At 42.5% G+C, this 23,343-nt stretch overlaps 1 protein-coding gene across 1 annotated transcript; it reads right to left on the bottom strand.

The window, feature by feature from the left end:
- Positions 1-3,706: 3,706 nt before the first annotated feature.
- LOC147443799 (uncharacterized) lies at positions 3,707-5,784 on the bottom strand. Its single transcript, XM_086528038.1, has 2 exons — positions 4,488-5,784; positions 3,707-4,156 (listed from the first exon to the last, which is right to left on the bottom strand). Exons 1-2 carry the CDS (start codon positions 5,646-5,648, stop codon positions 3,707-3,709), a joined length of 1,611 nt encoding a protein of 536 aa, XP_086384164.1. The 5' UTR covers positions 5,649-5,784.
- Positions 5,785-23,343: the final 17,559 nt, after the last annotated feature.

Here is a 23,343-nt window from a genome sequence, read left to right as displayed (position 1 = left end):
TAATGAGGATAAAAAACTTATAACCTGGACAACAAATTTAATATTCTATTGGCAATCTCTCTCTCTCTCTCCCTCTCTCTCTTTACCTCACATTCTCTAGTCATGTCCAATCCCCGCACACCTCGGTCTAGAGGTGCACGGAGATCAGAACCACCGGGTTATAATCTCGTCTTTATTGGTCAATACCTATATTTGTGGGTACAAGAAATCTACACACCCACGTTTACATGATACTGCATGTAGTGGACAAAACCCCTTTGCCTCTTCTCTAGCTGTAGCACTTCACAGCATCTTAACATCTTTTCACAGTAGATCTTTTCACTGTTCGTCTAACTCTAAACCCTAAACCGTAAGTAATTCTTGCGTGGACTCGATCTAACGTAAATAAGCGTAAATCTAAATAAACGTAAATCTAACTAAAAATAAACATAAATCTAATTTAACGTAAGTCTACATCTAACCTAATCTTTAACGTCTTTTGGGATAGTTTCCTACGACGTTAAAACTCTCTTCTTCTTGTGTGTGTGTGTGTGTGGGTAAACCTAAATAAACCTAAGTCTAATCTAATATAACATAAATCTAAATCTAACGTAAATTATGTTATATTAAAAACAAAGAACTAAACTAACAGGGATTATAAGAACCTTAAAACTGATTTAACATATAATTTTTCACATAACTCGGCAAGAGTTGGCATTCTCATCACTAAAGATGTGAGAGTTAACTTCCGGCGGTGACGCTGCCTCATCTCCATCCACATCTGACGACAGCAATTGGCCCTTTAGACCGTTCTTGCTCTTGTTACTAACTTTGAAGTTGCTGTTGAATGACTAGAGGTTGTCTAGATAGTCATTGTGTCGGGGATGTAGTGACTCTTGCCGCCCTGAAGATCCACCTTCTTCCCTATCTTCTGAAGACATTTCACCAGTACTTTTGGATCGACGGAGCCCACCATGAGTGAAGGCAGCAATACCCTATATTCCATTGAGGGCTTTCTTCACTCGCTTCATGCAGGCATCGCAGTCTATGGAGACCTAAATCTAATCTAATATAACATAAATCTAAATCTAGCATAAATAAACGTAAATCTAGTTAAAAATAAACCTAAATCTAATTTAATGTAAGTCTACATATAACCTAATCTTTAACGTCTTTTAAGATAGTTTCCTACGACGTTATAACTCTCTTCTTCTTGTGTGTGTGCGCGTGTGTGGATGTGTGTGCCAATAAAAAGAGATAAATGGTATAACCTTTCTATCACCCATGCCAAGTATGATAGATTGATTATGCCATTTCCCTCTTGAATAATAGGTCTTGAGTTCAACTCCTTGTCGGCTAGATCTTTAGGTTTTTTAATTTTAATTAGTTTCTTACGACGTTAAATTAGTTTCTCTCTCTTTCTCTCTCAATGTATGTGCGTTTTTTTGGATCGTATACATGTTTTCTCTCTCTTTTCCTCTCTCAATGTGTGCGTTTTTTGTTTATGCATATTCTCTCTCTCTTTTCCTCTCTCAATGCGTGCGTTTTTTGTTTATGCATGCTCTCTCTCTCTTTTTCTCTCTCAATGTGTGTGTGCATTCTTTGTTTATGTATGTGTGTGTGCGTTTTTGTTTTTGTTTGTACTCTCTCTCTCTCTCTCTCTCTCTCTCTCTCTCAAAAACACTATGTGTGTGTGTGTATGTGTGTGTGTGAGAGAGAGAGAGAGGGAGAGAGAAAGAGGGGAAGGGAACATGAGAATGAGGAGAGGGAAGGAGCATACCTGGCTCTCCTTCCTCTCCTCGTGTGTGTGTGTGTGTGTGTGTGTGTGTGTGGAGAAGAAAAAGAGAGAGAGAGAGAGAGAGAGAGAGAGAGTGAGGGAGAGCGTTACCTGCTCCTTGCTTGAGAGCGTCGAAAAACTCAGATCTGAGATCTGAGTTTTTGGGCGCGCTCGGTTATTTTTTTAGCCCAGCTGGCGTCGCTATGAGCGTCGCAAATTTCTTTGTAAATTTGCGACGCTCATAGCGACGCCGGGAATTTTTTTTTCGAGCGTCGCTAATATGAATAGCCTCTTGTAGTGTCATAATACATAATACACTCTCTGTATAAACCAATGCATGAATTAACGCAAATAAATCTTCAAAATAATCACACAATCGAGGACTACTTGTACCCAGTGAAGGATTGTAGCCCCCTTATGCCATTATTTCAATATATAAAAGATATTTTTACCCAATTAAGAATTATAGCTCTTATAATGTGGAGTGATAGTGTATATCAACTCAAATCTATGACGATGAAAAATGCAAGACTTCAAAGATCTTTATATACCCAGTACACTAGTACAGGACATCCAACCCTTCACTATCGACAACTCGTCATTTACATATGCTAATCTTCTAAAACCGATTACTACTCTCATTTGGACCAATGGCTTCATTGCAATGAGCATGACTCTCCAAATTTTCAATGTTTTGGTTTCGTACTTTTATGTTCGGTAAAGGAATTCAATTTTTTAAGAAGTGGTTACCGAATTAAGAATCACGTTCGGTCCAAAAAAAGAACCTGTGACTCTGTAACCTAAGTGTGACTCTGTAATCTTAGGTCACTTCCCAAGGAGATGACAATACCCAGCACTCGCATACACTCCCCAAGGATTTTCCTAGTTAAAGGATCGCGGTAAGCACACTGTTTACTATATATAATTACTCTCGCCAAGATTTTTCATTTCCCCGGCGGGCCCGCCAGGAAAATTTCAAAACCCGATGGGATCTGTAGGAAAAAATCAAAACTCTCGCAAGCTAACCGGCTCTATGGGTTTTTGCAGGTCATAATCAAAGTCACGTTTACAATTAACATGATCACATGATTTTCTTGTGTAGATACGAGAGTTATTAACATAATCACATGATCGTGATTACCTCAATGAAATCCATGTGCGGAACTCTTCCTCGAAAGTAAATTTTGCTACCTAGATAATTAGCTCTCCTAGCACAAGATGTTATTGTTGGGTGCATATTCCAAATAAGTAAAGTCATTAAGATAGTTTCCAATTTACATTGAAAAAATGCAACAAGACCATGTCAAAAATCTCAATGATGTGAAGAAGGGCACCGAACACTTTCCTTGACATAGGAAATCAAATCACAAGTACAAACATCAAATGCACACAGATGCAAGGAACTTTGCACAAAATCATTTATAATACAATGCATCCAAACTTGTCCTTCTCTAATTATACATTGAGTACACAAATGTATATAATATCTAATTTTAGTATCTCTTTGAAACTAAGATTTATGGAATGATTGTCTCATATGTGCATGGCATGTATGCAGCATTGATAATATTGTGACATATATTCATGCATGTGTTCGTCAACAACTTAAGGAGTATGTCTTCCTGGCGCTATGAATCTCACAACTCAAAGAAAACTACTAATACACAATATCTTAAACAATATGTGTCTTTGGGCATGTCTTTGCATGATCATTTATACTTTAATCTTCAAGCTCAATCATCATCCGTGGCTCATGTGATGGAGATACCAAGAGTGATATTGTGTTATTGTTAGTGATTTACATTGCAACATATTTGATGAGAGCACAATTTATCAAGGGTAGTAAAACATACTTAATTTTACACATTGATATTTCACACCCTTTGCTTAAAAGATTCCATTGATATTTCACACCCTTTGCTTACAAGATTCGATTAAAAAAGGGGTTTTCTAAAAAATGGTATCACCTACCACCCTTTCCTTACGATAAAGTCCTGGTCTATCTTCTCTTTGATGGAGTAAAAGTCGCTTGCAAATTGGCTTTGCTGCACTTTGTAGCCTGGTATAATTCTTAAAAGGATGAACATCCTTCTTACAAATTTGTAGACGGCGACATCGACAACATACACACTTGCCTACAATCACTGCGAGGTCCTTTTTGAGCACTAAGAGCTTTTGAGTGGAGTCTTGAAGGATATATTCATCATCATCAGAAGAGTACTCTGTACCTACCAAAAGATATCCATCGTCATGGTAGAGCTTTATGTGAACAGTTGGGCGGGCCACTCGCATGGCCTCAATGAGCTTAAACTCGACCTTTCGACAAAACGATTCCGATCTCGTGGGCACAATGAGGACTTTCAAGGAGGGTAGCATGCCGGGCGAAGTGATGATGTTTACCTGAGAAACAAAGTAAAAGCTTTATGTTGCTGGAAAAGATTTAAGTGTGATTTACTGATCATGCATATGTGATGCTTAGCTTCCATTTACTTGTATGCAACCCACATTGTGGGTACCCTATCAAGAGCAAGAGCATATACGGGAGAGGCTTAGTTATGAGTTACTTCCTATAAAACGAAACGAAACCTCGTGCATGCTGAAGAGGCACCAAGAAGGCTGCAAAACTACTAGAGGTGTGTAAATAGCACAACATTTGCAAGGCTTTTCTGTGGCACCGATATTATTGCCACAAATATTGGCTCTTCCAGGGAACAGTTGCAAGGGTGACTACCTTTTTAGGGTGGTTGAAATAGAGCTCCTCCAGCAAGGGCAGTGCTTGGAGCCATGCCGTCTCCGCTTGACGGCTCATTTTCGACGGTCTGAGAAAGAGAGATCTCAGAGAAGGGAATGCGACACCATTGATGAGATTGACTTGGTCATCTCCTAAATCAAGGCCGTAAACTTGGTCGATGCGAAGCTTTTGCAGATTGGGGCAGGTCTTAGCAACGATTTCTGCAAACGGAATACTAACCCTGGTGGATAGGATCACACGTCGAAGAGAAAGATGGCGAAGATTTGCTCCAGGTCCTTCGCGCAGGCCCTCCTCCAAACCCTCTCCGTTGGTACTACTGAAGATGCAAGCTTTGAGTGATAACGACGTGAGCCCAGTCCCGCGTCGCAGGCCCCACCCAGTAATGCTCATATGTCCATGGAGGAACAGCTCGGTCATGGCGTTGCAGTTGGTGAGTATGGAGTCGATGCCGGCGTCTGTGATGCTTCGCCTGCTATACCTGAGCATATGGTATGGAGTGAGTCGCACAGAGAGGCGAAGGGATGCCAGCTGTTGGCAGCCGAGCGCCAGAGATTCGAGGTGCGAGTCCATGATGGGGTGGCAGCGATGGCCCCTCTGCAAAGTCTGGAGACGGACATGGGTGAGAGCAGGGCAAGCGAGGGTGAGGGCTTTCATCCACTGCGGGTCTTGGAAAGAGACGTAGCGGAGGTGGAGGGTGGTGAGGCAGGCCAAGCTGCGTGGCTGAGGTAGCGAGAAGAGGCAGTGAAACGCAGGGATGAGAACGTCGGGAGTTGCCCACGAAAAGCCTTCAATGGTGATGGCTTTGGCTTCCGGAAACGCAGAAAGAGCTTCTAGAGCCTCTATTCCCACGTCTCGCCATAACCGCTCCTGCCGGCATATCTCGTAGTGTGCGTGCCCTTGCATCTGAAAGATCGTAATTTCCTTGCTGCTCATGGGGTGCAGGATGTGCAACGCTGCTGCCGGACGTCGGCCGCAGTCAACAAGCTTGCTCCACTCCCGGCAGGTGAGCGCGGCCGCATCCTTGTCTTCCTTGATCTTCAGCTTGGACAGAACCCGCACCAGAGAACGGTCCGGCAGGTCCTGAAGCCGGAATGTAAATTCGATACTGCTCTGCACGTCATCGCTTCCGGCTCTCTCCATCTTCGGATCTTGTTTTCTTTTTCTAGTTCTAGCCTCTCCGCCACCCTTGTACACTTGTCATCGTGCGTCGGTCGGCTGATGCGCATCTCACGAGTCATGCAAATATATTCTTGGGGAAATTACCAAAATACCCCTCTAATTTGAGGAAATTTCCAAAGTACCCCTCAAATTTCAAAAATTCCCAAAATACCCTTGTATCTATTTTGGTTGGAATGTTCAAGATTTTTTAATCTTCATTCGTTTTGACAATTGAGATCCGTTTTTGAGTGCTCAGCATGTAATTTGTCACCAGTTACGATCGCAAAAAAGGCAATTATGTCTAAAAATAATGAAGCAATTCATCTCCAAAGCCTACGTAACCAACTCAAATTGTAGTTTTAGCATCTTGTACAATAGACAATCACTCTTCTTGTGAAGACCTACAGAAAAATTTATTTTTCGAGAAATTTAGTCTCACAACCAGGGGTATTTTGGGAATTTTGGAAAATTTGAAGGGCATTTTGGAAATTTATGAAAAAATATCAGGGGCATTTTGGGAATTTTTGAAATTTGAGGGGTATTTTGGGAATTTCCTCAAATTAGAGGGGTATTTTGGTAATTTCCCCTATATTCTTACGACCAAGATATGGTACGAACGGTACGGGAAAAAAACCTTCGATTAGACGAATCCCAGCTACAAATTTTGAAATTTTCCTTTAAAAATTTATATCATGTGAAGGCAAGAGAATTTAGAGAAATTTAGTGTAAAGAACTTTAAATATAGTGAAGTGTTTACTTGGTAAGCCAAAGGCTCTTTTTGCACTATCTCGACACACAAGCGACCACGTGGCCAATGTTTCAAATTTAAAAATTAAAACAAAGAAAAATGCAATGAAAAGCTTTTAAAAAACCGTCATGAAAAGCTATGGAGTAACAAGTAAGGCTATGGTCACGCGAGGCTTAGTTCTCCGTAGATCAACCGACATGCTCTGACACGCTGCAGCTTTCTACCTGCTTAGAAGACTAACTATGCCTAAAAAGGCATAGTTGCAAAACGTTGCCTGGTTGACACAGCCTCACTCTGAGTTTCTCTCTCTTGCCTGCGCTCGGCTCTCCCTCTCTCTACCTGTTGCTCCCGGTCTCCGTTCTGCACTTCTGCCAGAAGTCTGCCAGGCTTACAGGGAACTAAGCCCCGTGTGACCGCACGCTAATAAAAGCAGGTTCGTAGAGGCAGTTCGCAGGTCGTAGAGGAAGTTCACAGGTTTCAGAAGCAGTTCGGAGGTTTCTCTGCAGATTTGTCTCTGCCAGAGAGAGAGAGAGAGAGAGAGAGAGAGAGAGAGAGAGAGAGAGAGAGAGAGAGAGAGAGAGAGAGAGAGAGAGAGAGAGAGAGAGAGAGAGAGAGAGAGAGAGAGAGAGAGAGAGAGAGAGAGATGTCATTATGTCCCTCAAAAAGGAGGCAGCCTCAGTTCGGTTGCAAGCTCCATCTTCCACACTTCGTTGCTCGTGGCCTTGCTTCTCTGACATTGTGTTGGGTATTGTATCATGGATCAGGTTTCCATTGATGCTAGCCAGTTTCATGCCATCTCAACATCGTGTGTAAACATGCTGAAAGCAGGAGAAGGAATCAATGTGTGGGTATTAGGAGTACTAGTTACATTGAAAGCGCTTGACAATGAAAAAAGAGGGTTATTTGAGGACATAGTCCTCCAAGGATTGGACCGCCCCTTCACATCCACACAAAAGGAGGAGAGATGGTACATGCTTCAAGGGGAGTTGGTATGGAAAGTTGGTAATCAAGAGTTTACAGCTACCAATGGGTCCTTTATTCACTTACCCCGATTCGTCTCACATGCCTTTGAAAACAAGTCGAACAAACCTGCACACATGGTTCTCACATATGCACTTGCCGGATTCGAGAATTGGCTCCTCGATTTAGGTAAACTTGTGATAGATCAATTGGGCATGCCGGTACTACAATCTTGAAGATCAAACAATCAAAAACTCACTTAACACACCTTACAAGAACTAAGTAAGTAGTCGGTTGTCATGGCCACCTCCATGAAAGCGGATCGAGTACGGCCTTGAGCTGCTCCATCTTGAGGCCCATAGAGCACTGCATAGATCCCTTCCCCAGTCTGGAAGCTTAGTGCTTAATTAAAATTAAACACTAGCCACTCTTTGCAATCACGCGCCTGAGAGAGAGAGAGAGAGAGAGAGAGAGAGAGAGAGAGAGAGAGAGAGAGAGAGAGAGAGAGAGAGAGAGAGAGAGAGAGAGAGAGAGAGAGAGAGAGAGAGAGAGAGAGAGAGAGAGAGAGAGAGAGAGAGATCCATGTCCAGAACGAGGTGGGTACTGGATTTTGTGAAGAATTGAAACTGGTTCTGATGTTTGTGGTAGAATATTCTAGGGGTATTGAATTGGATGATGTATTTAGGAGCGGTATCCCACAAGTATCCAACATACAAATATAGAGTTATGCTTAGTGACATCCCACATACAAATATTGAATTATATCTCATTGAATGGTGGGAAATTAGGGGACTTGAATGCAAGGACCTTAACATTGTAGCCAATTTATCTATAAATTTTCTAAAACTTTGTTTCTCTAGCGTTACATGTAAGGCTTCCTGTCATGGATCGTGAAACGGATATAGATTCGACGTCATATTGCCTTGAACCATCGCTTGATCTCCTAAAGCTAATACCATGGGGCATTTACAAGTTGTAGTTGGATTGCCGCAATGCCTACTAGGAGCCCATCTGAATGCAATGTAGTATGGATTTGTAACCGCTAAATATGACACCGGCCCCGCAAGTTTTTGGCTCCATTTTGAAGCTAAATGGTGCAATATCGAGGAGAACTCCATCCACACTGACGTCCATGAGTGTCATGTACTAGTAGTTTGCTAGAAGTGTTGGGTTTAGTGATGAGCGGAGTGAATATGGTGCCTTCCTCTATGGCGATGCCAAACTCAAGACGCTCGTTATCTTACAACCTTGCATAGGGGCGGTAGTAGGCCAACTTATTGTCCGGCTGATGCAAGCTTGCTTGAATCTAACCTTGGTAGCATAAATCCATGTTTTGATCCAAGGAGAGCACTCTAGTCGGTCCCATGAACGAAACCCAAAAGTTGCTACGTGTGATAGCATGCTATTGCAAGAAAAAACAAATGAAGTTTGAGTCAAGAGGGCAGCGAGTGCGCACTGCAAATAGGAAGCTTTGTGCATTGTAAGGCAAGAGAAGGAGTTCATAGCTGCACAAAGGGAGAGAGTGCAATTTTAGCAAGGGAAAATCTATCGAATAGTGCACTTTCAAAGAAGGTGATGGTGCTGATGGTTTTGAATAGAGAAACATTGAACCACAATAGAAAGATAATGGATGGCAAAGTAGCTAAAAATAGGGAGTTTGATGCATAGTTAGAAAGGGGGATATACTACCCGTGTTGGTCAGTAACAACGCAAGAAAAAAAAATGCAACAAAGAGAGAGAGATAGAGAACCTAATATTGATCAAAGGACATAGACCATAAAGGTAGATCTACTTCTCTTTAAGCTTAATCAATATCTTGCATCTTGTGTATTTATCTTAATGCATGTTTTGTGTATGGTAGAGAGGACATATATTCACAAGACTGGATATTTCAATTGCACAAGCGTGACTCTAGCTTGACAACATTGCAAGATCCGTTATTTGCATCCAATTTCCCATGCCTATCTGTTTGCTTGGCGCAACACATAAACGCTACGGGGGAAGGCACGTCTTCCATTTCTTATAAATTTTGGTAAGACCACAGTGCCAACTCTCCACCACTTTTGTATGGCACCTCTCCATGAAGTGCATTGTATACTTTGTAGGTTTAGTCTGTGATGTTTCATTGCAAGACAATATGTTTAACTACTTACATTGCTTTTTTGTAGCTTGATTCAAATATTGGCCTATACTTTGGACAATCAAAAAGCACCAATATAGCATTGCAGGTAAGTAAATTAGCTCTTTATTTCCTGTTGTAGCTCATTAATGCTTTATCCATTTTCTTGTTTTAAAATTTTGCACATTACTTCCTTTGGTTTTGTTTACTTGGATGTTGTTTTTAGAGCTATACACTCAACCAACATCTACACATGTTAATTACACACGCAACTCTTTGCATATGGTTACTAGCCAATACATGTGGTGTATTGCAGTAGTGCATGCATGTGATGTATTCCAATAGTGATTGCACCTTGTGCATTTTTATTTTAGCCCTAAATAATTGATGGCGCCATCTTATATATGTCATCGGTTTCTCCCATACTAGGTGTTAGTATGAAGCTCTCAAGGCCTACAAGATTACAATCCATGCGTCAAGAAGACAAGGAATGAACTGCAATTAGATTGAAACTAGCTAACCCTCCATATGCTAGGTCATGGTTTGAAATTACTACAATGTACAAAGATTGGAGCATACAATGTGACATTCTTGCTCACAATCAAGAAATATGTCACTCTTGTGCGGTGGCAGACCTCACATATAGCAATAAACAAGGTAACGAGACAAATGGAATGGACACTCCTATTGCCCTCATTGTGACCTCACTTTAGTACTATTGTTGGGCGCTTTGGAACACGCAAGAGTCAAATACTCATGGATGGCTTGTACTTCTCGTAAAATATCTAATTCCCATCCAAGATATGGTTTTCATCCATGGACCTGACTACATATAACAAATTCTCTATGCATGACAACTACATACACAATTGCTTAGCATTATAGATGTATGGATTAATATGACAAAAACTACACATGCAATAGCACGAGGATTACTAGATCAAAGTTCGTTGCTAGATAACCCACTGATATCTTGGTCAAGTAATGCTAGTCTACACTCTACAAGTCATGAACAGTCCACCTCAACCATTTCAGATGTCCAAGATTTCAATATCGAGAAAAAATTTATATTATAGAGATATAAGTACATGGCCAAAAAACTACACAAAAGAATAGGATTGTGCATACTGTCTAAATAGGTTCTATGAAAAATGATTCATCACCATTCAGAGCTACAAGCCTTTGAATTGATGGATCAGGTCCATAACAAAAACAGCTTATCGATTTTGGAAACATTGGATGAGCCATCGAGACGACACACATATACCACATCCGATACACATGAATTTGGCTCATACAGCTTTTCAACAAAGATTTGCTTCTCATTTGTGTTAATTCCTTCTTGTAAAATGTCTCTCCAAGTTGAATGCCAGAGTTCAAAGACATCACAATAGAGTCAGTTGTTTTCTCTTTCTTATTTTCCTGTGGACATGGTCAGTACAATGGACAGATTCAATTCAATGACTATGTTCAAATGAGAATCCACATCCTTTTCTCTTTGTTTAGATTATACAAGCCATATCTCTTTATAATGTACTAACTAAGGTAGACAATTTTAATTGCAAATAGAACAACAACTACCATTCTTCAAAGAGATATTGAAAAGTATAAAAGAGCACACACGAATGCAAGCGATGAGAAAGACACAAGGAACATATTTGTCTTCAACTGGCCTATGATGATTGGTGGCAGTCCATCGTGGCATAGATATTTGTTAAAGTACTTGATCACCATGGTTGATGCATGGGGTGTACCAAACATATTCATTACATTCACAATTGATGAAGTGACCGCCACGAAATGGAATGAGGTCTGCAAAATTGGGAGTATAGCTCAAACATTCAATCCCTAGTTCTCTTGGAAATATTGCCCGATTGATTGTGCATTGCTCTTCCACAATTGACTAAAAAAGTTGATGAATCACTACATCTTACAAGGAAGCCAAATCTTGGGCTGAATTCATCACCACCTTGTGCAGTATGAGATCCAAAATAGGGGATCTCTCCATGCCCATGTCATTCTATGGGTGGATGAGAACAACATTGAGCAAACAATATCAAAGATTTTAGCTCATATCCCTGTTTCACTTTCTAATTACACGTATGTAAGCATACTTTGCGAGCTTGTCCTCAACAAGAAAATGCATGTATGTAACGATGCGTGTTGCATACACAACAACAACAATAGTAAATGCAATTACGGATTTCCATATGAAATTCAACCAAATCCTTATCTAGCTCTGGATTTTGATTCCTTGAAGTGGATGCATTATTGGCCAACTTACAAAGATCAAATGTGGTTCTTACAATGCAATTGTTCTCCTCCTTTGGGACACCCATATGAATATCCAATGTATAGCAAACTCATCATTATCATATTATATACTCAAGTACATAATGAATACTGAAAGAATTAAAACATTAAACATATATGTAGAGGAAACAACAAATTTGGGTTTGGAAGGACTCGACAAGATTAAACTACAATTGATAGCTGTTGCACTTTTAACAAAGCCCATTTTTGCCACAGAAGCTTCTTTGAACTGCTTGCAAATTCCATTCGTTACAAAAAGCAATGTTGTGTTCTACATAGATTCATCCCGTCCAGAACTTAGACAACATATCATGTCCAAATCACACAATGTTGTGATGCACCCTGTTGATTTGTATTGTGCTAGATCAATCACCCTGAAAACCTAACATTCTTTATCATTGCAAACTGCACAATCTACACCTTTGCAGGACAACTACAACAATGCCATCAAACATCATAAGAAATTGGTCAAGTTCACAAGACACCACACAGAGGCCTTCTTCTATAACATCTTGATGCGTCATGTATGCTTCCAATGAGAGGCCAAGGTTCTATCCCTTGATGATACAATGGGCTCATAATTTGTAGAGTGTCAGACAAGAGATCTGATCCAAAGCTAAAGACTTGGAGATGTACATTACAAAGTATACACAACAAAATATATTAGTCGATGAGCAAATCGATCAAATTGTCCACATGATCCTTCAAAATACTGCATTGCAAAGAGAAATGAGATAATGACATCTTTAATTGACAATGACTCAAGCCTGGACCACCATCAACTAAAGTCATTGGACAATATTTAAGGAGTTTGCTGCTATTAGCGACACATAAACATATACAATAAACTCTTGAGTGCCAGGAATGATTTGCATATTGTGATAGTGATAGCCGTTTTTTGGCTCTCTATAATTGCCATAGTGAGCTTCCCTCACCCTCCCAAAATCACCCAAACACTCTGGCTATCCCTACCATTTCATTGTACATAGGCGTGTGCTAGTTAGGAGACTATCCCCATATCTCCTTAAAACCCTCAGCTAACTAGTCACTGGGTTAGTTGAGTCAAATAAATAAATTAAAATAAAAACAAAAATATACTATGGCCCATTTGTGTGTAGATAATTTCATTGTATATAGGGCCTAAATATAAGAAGTTTTCATAATTATTTTTGTATTTATTAAAATATTTCTACCTAGGTGTGCGTTATTTGCCTATGTATGCTATATACTTTGACTCAGCATTACCACAATTTTTCTTACTATTTTGCATACTCTTTATTCCATAAAGAAATAATTTTCATGGAAGCTTCTGTTATTTTTGGTGTGAATCTACTCCAACAAAAAACCTCAAGAAAATACCTTTCACCATCAGTCATTGCTTTTCACTAACTTCCTATTTCCTACAGGTATTCTTTCTTACCTCTTGTAAATAAATATACATCAATAAAAACAAATGAGGACCCTCCTCATTTGATTCCCTATATTTTCATATATTTATTTTTTTAATATATAGCAAACACTATTCTAGATTCCATGTATTGTTAATATACTAGCCTGTTTTTTTTCATCATATCTATATATTATATTTATGCATAATCCACAATCATGCATATTTTCAAACCTCTAAGAATCTATTAGGTCATGCTCTAATGCAAGGAGGGGCTCACCTTTGGAGTCTTAGGCAAATTCAACAAAAAAGGGGCCACTGAAGACTTTTTTTGTGAAGAAAAATAGGCTTTTTGGTGGGATTTTTTATATCCATCTTCACTCCAAATCTAAAGTGGTGGTTAAAAGAAAAAATGTGGATGAAGAGCTGAATAATCACCTCAAAGATTTTGATAATTTTTGAAGCTACCACCAGTGAGCTAGGATTTTTTGAGTCGACCCCAGTCTGCCCACTTTACCCACAAGTAGCCCATAGTCTTCTCTCACCTCCTTTCCTACACACACACACACACACACACACACACACACACACACACACACACACACACACACACACACACACACACACACACACACACACACACACACACACACACAATCATTTCTCTCTATTCCTCACTCAAACCTACAACTTCAATGTTTTTCTCTTACCCTCTTTACCATTAGCCTCCCCTCTCACACCCATAGCTCTTTTGAAGCTCTACCTACATCCACCATCTCCATATCTCTCTCTATTACTCCCATATTACAATTTTATTCTACCCTTTTAAGAATGCATAAAATATCATCAACCTAACCATACTTAATCTCTGCAAAATGGGGATTTTTTATCAACAAAACCCTCATTATCTTTGTGGTGAATCAACTATGGAAGCGGTGTGAAAAGAAGAAGAAGAAGAAGAGCGGCGGTCACTTTCAACAATGTACGCACGGGTGAGTCCAAGATTCCTCAAGGATTCACCATCTCAAGGGTACACCCATCTCATTCACCCCTCTTTTCTCAAGTCATTTTACTTGTTGTAAATATATTACTGACTTTTTCTAGTAATTGCTAACACTACCTACTAACCTACTAGCACAAACACCCATTGATCCAACTCTAAATTAAAGCACCTTCCCTCAAGACATGTAGATATAATAAAACTCTCTCTCTCTCTCTCTCTCTCTCGATCTCTCTCTCCCCTTAAAACTTTATTTTCATCTTATCTACCATCAATAATGCGCTCTCTTGAGCCCACATCCATGACTCAAGTAGACAAAGAAGGCCCACAATTTTTTCATGTTCAGAAAAAATCATAATGTTGATTTGTTAGCTTGTAAATTAGGATTTCCAATAACCTTAATGAGGGGTATACAACCTATAAATAGTCCCCTTTCCTTCTTTTAAAATGACCTCCAATATCTCACATAGCACCCCAACACTCTATGCGTGAGGAGAGACTTAGACGTAGCAACCACTTTGTGAGCTTCACTTTTTGTGTGAGAGAAGCTCTCGAGCTACACATTGAGAGAGAGCGTGAGTTCAAAAATCTCAAAACCACTATTGTATATGCTCCTCCATCATCAATAAATTGAGGGTTCATGCATCAAAACCGTGATTCGACGTTCAAATCTTTGTCCTTCCACTTGTGCAATACGGTTTAGTGAATTTAAGGTGACTTGTGCATTTTAAGTTTCTATCATTTGATCTTGTTTTAGAAAGTGTTTTAGTGTGTTTTCATTGCCAATTTTGTGTCCATTGTAAGAGGGTATTGTGGTGAGAGGTCTCCCACACCTTAAGACAATGTGTGTGTGTTGGCAATGTTCAACATTTACTAAGCATGAGCTAGTTTTGTACAAGCTCTACGATAGCATCATAATGCACCATATCCATTTGCAAGTCATGTTACGGCATTAGCCGCACATGCGGTCCTGCGGAGGTCTGGACACTGCGGATCAGGAGTTATGCGGTATGTGGTGGCAGTAGTGGTAGTTCTTCACGGGATATCATGGGACAGGAGTGTGTGCACCATTCCCGATTTGCGCTGGAGCAGCGGTTGTATATGGAGGGGCATACCTGTCTTTTGATGTAACTTAACCAATCTCTATGATATTCATGGCATCTACTGTTGTAACTCTGAGTCTCGAATACATGAATGAAGCAAGAGGTGTTCTGTGCCTGTGTACTGTGTACTTCCTTCTCTTGTCATTCTATATGTTGATGTTCATATAATGTAGTTGTGGGTAATCATTCCCGTAATGCCTATTGCTCCAGTGCGGGCAATAGCCATTACATCTGGCGACCACGATGCGTGATGGACAGCCTGCAATGAATATGCATGCGCACTAGGTCACAGGGTCCGCCTGACCCTGTGGTTCCAATTGTAGGAAGACGACGGAGGAGAGGCGGTTCAGATGAATTTGTCTTTTCTTGACCGCAGATTGAGGAATCTGTATCTCCATCACCAAGCCCGGTGCGTGGTAGGCGGTTGCGGCGAGTGAGACGTACTCCGTGCAGTCAGTCATGTCCTCCAGTCGTACGTTCACCCTCACCCACACAGGTTGACCCACCACCGTCTCTGGTAAGCTGTCCAAGGGTATCTCCGCCACTGTCTCCACCTCCTAGTGCTCGTCAGCTTTTCCCGGGAGGAGGAGGAACAATTGGGCAAGGGGTGATGGCTCATGCTCAGATTAAGTATAGTCGGTTTTGAGGTCTTTCGAGTGAAGACCCTGATGCACATTTGCGCCAATTCAATAAAGCTTATGGATTGAATCATCCTGGGGTGGTGATTCCTCTCCATCAACAATCAATGTTTGAATCTACACTCTCAGGGAAAGCTGCAAAATGGTTGTCCTAATATCCTGATGACCATTTCCAGACGTATGCCGACGGATCCATAGCGTTTCTACGAAGGTTTCGAACAGAAAAGGCAGTCCCTCAACATTTGGAGAAGCTTTGAATGCTCAGGCAGAAGTCATTGCCAATGGAGGATTACGCTGTAAAATTTCGGATGCTTTTGTAGAGGGTACCTCAGGCACAAAGGCCGGCAGCCGAAGTGCTGAATGATTATTTTTTGCGGGGGCTCAACAAGGATCTTAGAACGGCTATGGCAACAATGGATAAGGTAACTACTCCAATGGATACTGTAATTGCTAGGACTGTAGTAGCAGGAGAGGCTTTAGAGGATACGGAATATCCAAAGAAGTCAAAGAAGAAAGACAAGAAGAAATCTCATCGGAAGTCACAGGACAGTGGCAGTGATAGTTCGGAGTCGGAATCCGCAGTATCTGATTCCTCGGACTCAGGCAACAGCGATTCGGGGGAAGAATTGGAGGAGACACCGTGGAAAAAATCCCAGCGTCACGGGAAAGGTGTATCATCCGGATCGACGGAATCGGCTGCAGTGGCTAAAAGTCTGAAGGAAATATGGTGTACCCAATGTCGGAATCCGGGCCATACTGCTCAGGAATGTGCAATGAATTAGAAGTGGTGTGCGATTTGCACGACCAATACTCATAATAAAGTGGAATGTTATTTCAATGGCCGGGGTCGTCGGAGTAGAGGGGACTCTTCTACCTGGCAACAACTACAGATAGGGTAGGGACAAGAGCCTGCTGTGGCGATGGCTCATGCTCATACATCAGAGACGCATGTGCAAGGTCAAGTAGGAGGACGGGGTCAAGGGGGAGGACGAGGTTGCGGAAGAGGTGGCCGAGATCCTAATCGCCCTAAGACATGCCTTTTCTGTTTGGGGGATGGACATTGGCTATCTGAGTGTACTGAAGCTATGGAATACGATCAAAAAAAGTAGGAACGCGCTGGCGGGAAACAGCCTAGTGTGGCTATGGTTCAGATTGAAGGACTGGAGGAGTCTGACCCAATGGTTTCATTAATCACGCGATCGGGTAAAAGTGTGGTTCCAACTCCCGATAAGAAAATTCCGGATTGGATGGTTCAGGAAGAAGTGCGGAAAAAGACTGTGTCCTGGTTGCCACAATTCGCACCATCAGTGAAGACAGCAGGACCATCGACATCGACTATGCCATCGACTGTGGGTCTGGAAATAAAGGAAGGGAAAGCTGGAAATGAGGATGATATTAAAGAATAGGAGGAGTGGAATTCAGTTTGGAAAGAGGTTCTCATGTCACCAATTCAAGTACCTCTGGGTTCATTGCTGAAATTAGTCCCGAATTTCCATAATGCATTGCTGCGACAATCGGCCACTGAGTTGCGGGAAGTCGCCATTGGGAAGGTTGAAAGTGAGGATGATGATTCAGTCCCGTTGCCGGCGAATAGGATCACAGATACCCGCATTCCAGAGCTTTCAGTTCGATACCATGGCACATACATTCACAAGGTACTCTTGGATGGAGGAGCGGAGGTAAACATTATCACCCAAGTAGCGTGTGAGCGTTTTGGTCTCAGTGATTGGGAGCCTGCACCCTTTGTAGTCCGCATGGCAGATCAAAGAAGAGTGCAACCAGTGGGTTTACTTCGGGGCATTGTTTTGGATGTGGTGGGCTTATCCTTTGCTGTTTCCTTAGTAGTCTTGAATATTGAAGATCATAATCAGGATTATCACATTATCTTGGGAAGACCCTGGTTATGACAAGCGAGGATAAAGCATAATTGGGAAGCAAATATGCTTACAGTAAAGAAGGGTAAAAGAAAAGTGCGTGTGATGCTGGGAACATGCCGACAACCACTTCAGGCAGCATGGCCGGTGATAGCTGAAACAGTTAATATGGTGGAAGGATTAGAAGAGGATGAAGAGGAACAATTTCTCAAAGCTAACCCGAATTTGGTTTCTCTATACCTTGCGGATATTTCTCTGATTCCGAAAGGGAATTCGGTGGGGGTTTCAGGAACTCCAGGAGGAATAGGGGAGCAACAACAGGTGCTTCCGAGTCCTGAATCATTGGAGGACGTGATTTAGCAAGAACGAGCGTTTGAGGCGCAAATGGGAAAAATTACAAGGGTTAAGGAAGATGAATTAGAGAAGGTTTTTCTTGGGGAGCAAGCGGAGTCGCAGCCCATATACATTAGTAAGCAGCTGGAGGCAAGTTTTAGAGATGATTTGATCAAGTTACTGACAGAGTTTAAGGATGTTTTCACATGGGAATATGTGGATATGCAGGGATTGGATCCTAAGTTTTATCAGCACACGATCAATCTGAAACCGGATGCGGTGCCAGTGAAGCAGCACTCATACAGGATGAATCCGAATGTGGCAAAGGAAGTTAAGATGGAAATTGATCACCTGTTGGAAGTGGGTTTTATTACCCCTATTGATAATCCGGAGTGGATTTCTCCAATTGTGGTCGTACCAAAGAAAAATAAGCAAATCCAAATTTGTGTGGATTACCGGAAATTGAATGCAGCTACTGTTCTAGATCCTTTTTCTCTTTCGTTTTTGGATTCCATTTTGGATGATGTAGCAGGACATGAGATGTGTACTTTTTTGGATGGATTTAGTGGATATAATCAAATCCGAATGGCATTGCGGGATCAGCCAAAAACAACTTTTATTACCGCATGGGGAGTATTTGCTTGTACAGTAATGTGGTTTGGATTGCGGAATGCACCTTCCACTTTTCAAAGGGATATGTTTCAAATATTTGGGCCTTATTTGACGGATTTTATGAGGATTTTTCTGGATGATCTCAGTGTTTTTGGAGCACAATTGGAGCATTTGAAACAATTACGGTTATGCTTTATGAAATGTAGAGAGGTGAAATTCAACTTGAATCCTTTGAAGTGTGCATTTGCTGTCCGCAGTGGCAAGTTACTGGGGCATATCATTTCTGAGGATGGTATTTCTGTGGATCCGGATAAAATTATCGCAATTAGGAAAGCGCCTGCACCGCGGAACCAGAAGCAATGCCATATTTTCCTAGGTCAAGCCCGATGGCATGGGAGGCATTTGCGGTTTGTCGCGCATTTGGCAATCCCGATTACTCAGGCATCTCATGCTATAGATTTTGAATGGACACAGGAATGTGATTTGGCTTTTCGGAGATTAAAACTGCAGCTATCCAAAGCTCCGATTATGCTGGCACCAAATTGGGGTGAGGATTTTCATGTGTTCGTGGATGCTTTGGATCGAGCTATTGGCAATGTGCTGATGTAGGAACAAAGTCAAGGATGGTTCCGACCTGTCTATTATGCCAGTAGACGATTATCATCCACAGAAAGAAATTATTCCATAACTGAAAGGGAATGTTTAGGGATGATTTATTTAGTGAAGAAATTTCGGCACTATCTGCTGGGCCGACGTTTTTTCTTCCATGTGGACCATTCGGCTCTTTTATACCTGGTAAGGCAACAGAATTTGACAGGAAGATTGGCCAGATGGGTGCTTTTGCTGCAGGAATTTGACTTTGAGGTCATACATCGGCCAGGGGCCCAGCATGCGGTGGCTGACTACCTATCTAGGTTAGATTCCGGAGAGCCGCCGATGGGTGTAGCTAATGAATTTCCGGATGCGTCTCTGTTTCTAACAAGAGTAGCTGCAGAGGATAGCACAGTCCTGCAACAGGCGAGGGTTATTCCTAGCATTCCATGGACATGGTATGAGGAGATGTTTCATTTTCTCAACAGCGGCGAAATGTCTTCTTTCTTGTCCAGCCATCAGAGGAAGCGTATGGCTATCAGAAGCCGGAATTTTGAGATTATTATGGGGAAGCTCTATTATCGTACAGTGGTAGAGGTGTTACTCCGATGTGTGCTACGTACCACAGGAGCAGGAAGCAGTATTAGAGGAAGTCCATACTGGTATTGCGGGAGGTCACTTTGCAGCATTAATCATAGCTCGAAAGGTTCTCCAATCTGGATTATGGTGGCCCACATTGTTTCAGGATGCGAGAAATTATGTGCAACAGTGTGATGTGTGTCAGTGGTTGGGGCAACCTACCGAACGGTCCAGAATGCCTTTTCAACCAGTTCTGCCTTTGGAGCCTTTTCAAAAGTGGGGTTTGGATTTTGTTGGTCCTTTTAAACCAGTGGCAGCTCACACAGGAAATAAGTATATCTTGACAGCCACGGATTACGCTACCAAATGGGTGGAGGCATGGCCTTTGAAAGACAACACTGCAGTTTCTGTGGTGGGATGCTTATATAAGGATATCTTTTCTAGATATGGCTGCCCTATTGAGTTGGTTAGTGACAGGGGAAGTCATTTTTTGAATAAGGTGATGGAGAGAATGCTACGGTTCTATTTTGTATTACACAGGAAATCTTCTCCATATTATCCTCAGGCGAATGGGCAAGCAGAATCAACTAATAAGCAATTGATTCGAATTTTAACAAAGTTGGTGAATATGTATCGGACGGATTGGGATGTGAAACTTCCTTCTGCCTTATGGGCATATCAGACAGCTTATAAAGTGGCAACAAGATTGACTCCTTTTAGGTTGGCATTTGGCATGGAGGCAATCACTCCGGTGGAGCATGTGATTTCGAGTATGCGGATGTTGATTGTGGATCGGCTTCTTCCAGAGGATTCTGTGATTTATCGATTGGATGTTTTGCAGGAATTGGATGAAGAGCGGCTGAATAGTTTTGCGGTGCTGCAGGATCTGCAGTCTAGGCGAAAAAAATGGTTGGATCGCCCGAAAGCACGGCAATTTGTTCGGGGACAGCTGGTCCTTGTCTTCAATTCCTGTCTCGGGAAGATGCCGGGGAAGCTTAAATTACGGTGGTCAGGACCATTCTGGATTTTTTAAGCGTGCGGACCCATCTCTTTTTATTTGGCGGATTTAAGGGGGGAGGTTATTTCTGTGCCGGTCAATGGTTTCAGACTGCGCCATTATGTTTCACCTACCACGATTCAGTGCCCCTTTGCTGTGGTACAAGAGCCAGAAGCTGCCCTAATCATGATTGGGGATTCTTTTGCATGCAATCTTGGAAAGCGGGGAAGGATCTATGATGGTTGTGACACCGTGGATCGCCCTATTTTGGGAACTCATTGTGGAAAGGTTACTACTGCATGTAGACAATTTTTATTGTGGTTCTCTTGTTTCGTGTGTCGTGCGCTCTTAGTGCTCTACTCTCTGCTCCTTCATCTCATCGCCACCATGACAGCTTCCCTTCTACAATGTGTCCCTTTCACTCCCGTGCAGCAGCTCGCGCTTCGACGAGTGGACGCATAACTGCAAGACTTGCGGCTGCGTGTGTTCGCCAACCTGGATTGGCAAGGGATCCCAGTTCACCTGCAGGCAGCAAGTTTGATTGAGCAACTCGCTGCTGGCGATATGGTGGTGCTGAATAATCAACAGATTCAGTTGACAGTAGAAAGGATTTCAAGGTGTTGCTGTTTGCCCAACGATGGCGTGGTGGGTGCCTCTCATGTGATCCCTGCTGCAGATGTAGAACAAGAATTTGGTTTGAAGGTCAAAGGGGAGTATAAACTGTCAGGGTTGTCAGATGTAGCAACCAGGGATGCATATAGGTGGTTTCTCGAGGCCATTTGGCTGCAGGCCAAAACTTATACCATTTCGACTCGAGCAAGAAATGTGTTGCATTCGGCCAACTTTGGGCCAGTAGCTTGGGCATTGGTGGTCAGAGAACGACTGCTGGCGGAATGCCAACGAGTAATGGCACAGTTGGGGAGGAATACCCCAACTAATACAAAGGTGGGCCAACCGCTCACATTGATTTTTCCGTTGAGAGAAGTTTTTCCTCTCGCCCTGCGTCCTCTCTTCCACTTTGAAGATGATCGCTTGATGGTCCAAGGCACTAATGCTCCGCTGTCGCAAACACAAAGCTTGGCAGTGCCGGCTGAGAGGGAAACACAACAGCAGTAGGTGGGCGTTGGGGATTTGCCTGGTCCATCGACAATAGTGGTATATTCTGGAGCCCAAGAGATGGCCACTGCAGGTGCAGGATCAGTAAGCCACAAGCGCGGCAGGGAGGAACAACAATTTTCGACACCACCTCTGGCAGCTGCATCTCTTGTTTCGGAAGATTCTGCGGTGGCTCGCTGGCGTCGCCGAATGCAGGAGAGAGTGAGTAATGCTACTCCTTTGCGGACGAGCTCTTCTCCGGCTGCGGATGTCCCCGCTCAACTAGAAACTTTGGGTACTACTAATGCGGCTGCCTCGACGGGAGGTACTCTCCCCGTAGCGCTACCTTGGGAGGCTACGGCAGCAGCGACCCCTGCTGACCAATTACAGGCATGCGGCACATTTTTGAGCAGACTTGCAGAGTCTATTCGTGCGGCCTGGCCAGCCCCAACCATAGAGGGACGAGTCAATGAGTTGGAAGTGCAGGTAGCGGCTTCGCAGACTCGCATTGCCGAGTTAACCACTCAGAATGAAGAGGTGACTGCCACAACTCGCCAGCAAGGGGCGGAAATACAAATGTTAAGAGAGGCTAATGCTGAGTTTGTGGCCTCTATCCAACAGGAACTTCTTCAGCTGAGAACACAGAATAGCCTAGCCTCCTACTTAGCCTCGCACCCTGGAGATGTAATGATCAACATGACTGATTTGGACGCATTGGCAGTGGAGATGCAAGAAGATCTCTGAATTTTTTTAGATAATCAATTACAAACCTGGAGCACACACTTGGCTGCTGAGGTGAGAGCACAGCCACCCACTCAGCAGGTTGTGGTGCACCAACCCGAGTCATCCAACACTGACAGAGGTAAGAGTGTTGTTCCCGAGGGTTTTGATGTTGCTGATTGGGCACAAGCTACAAAGGATTGTGTTGAAGCCCAGGCTCATGTATCTCGTTTGCAGAAAATGATTCGTGGATTTTGTAAGGAGCGGCGCAGGGTCTGTTTTTGGGTGGAGACCTTAGCTCATTCTTTTTCTCTCAGTCTACCACCTTGCCCTCCATTTTGGTCTTCTCTTAATAGATACATTTCTCGCTATTATCCGTTACATACACCTCTTGCTCCTTTGCCACAACCACCTCAATCTATCTCTTTGCCAACGTAGTTCATTCCTCGGGCTGCTTGGCCGGAACAAATTGAGATAGATCCACATCTTCTGGATGAGGTCTATAGGGCACATACTGTAGATTTTAGAGGCTTTGGCTATATTGATATTTCCTCTTCACCAGAGCAGGGTGCAAAGCAACCACCGAAACCTTCCAACTGGAGGCGCTG

This window comes from Adiantum capillus-veneris, chromosome 13 (assembly GCF_014529385.1).
Source record: "Adiantum capillus-veneris isolate H3 chromosome 13, ASM1452938v2, whole genome shotgun sequence".
Taxonomy (NCBI): Eukaryota; Viridiplantae; Streptophyta; class Polypodiopsida; order Polypodiales; family Pteridaceae; genus Adiantum; species Adiantum capillus-veneris.
Note: the sequence above shows the minus strand (reverse complement) of the source record. Positions and strands in the feature narration are given on the sequence as shown.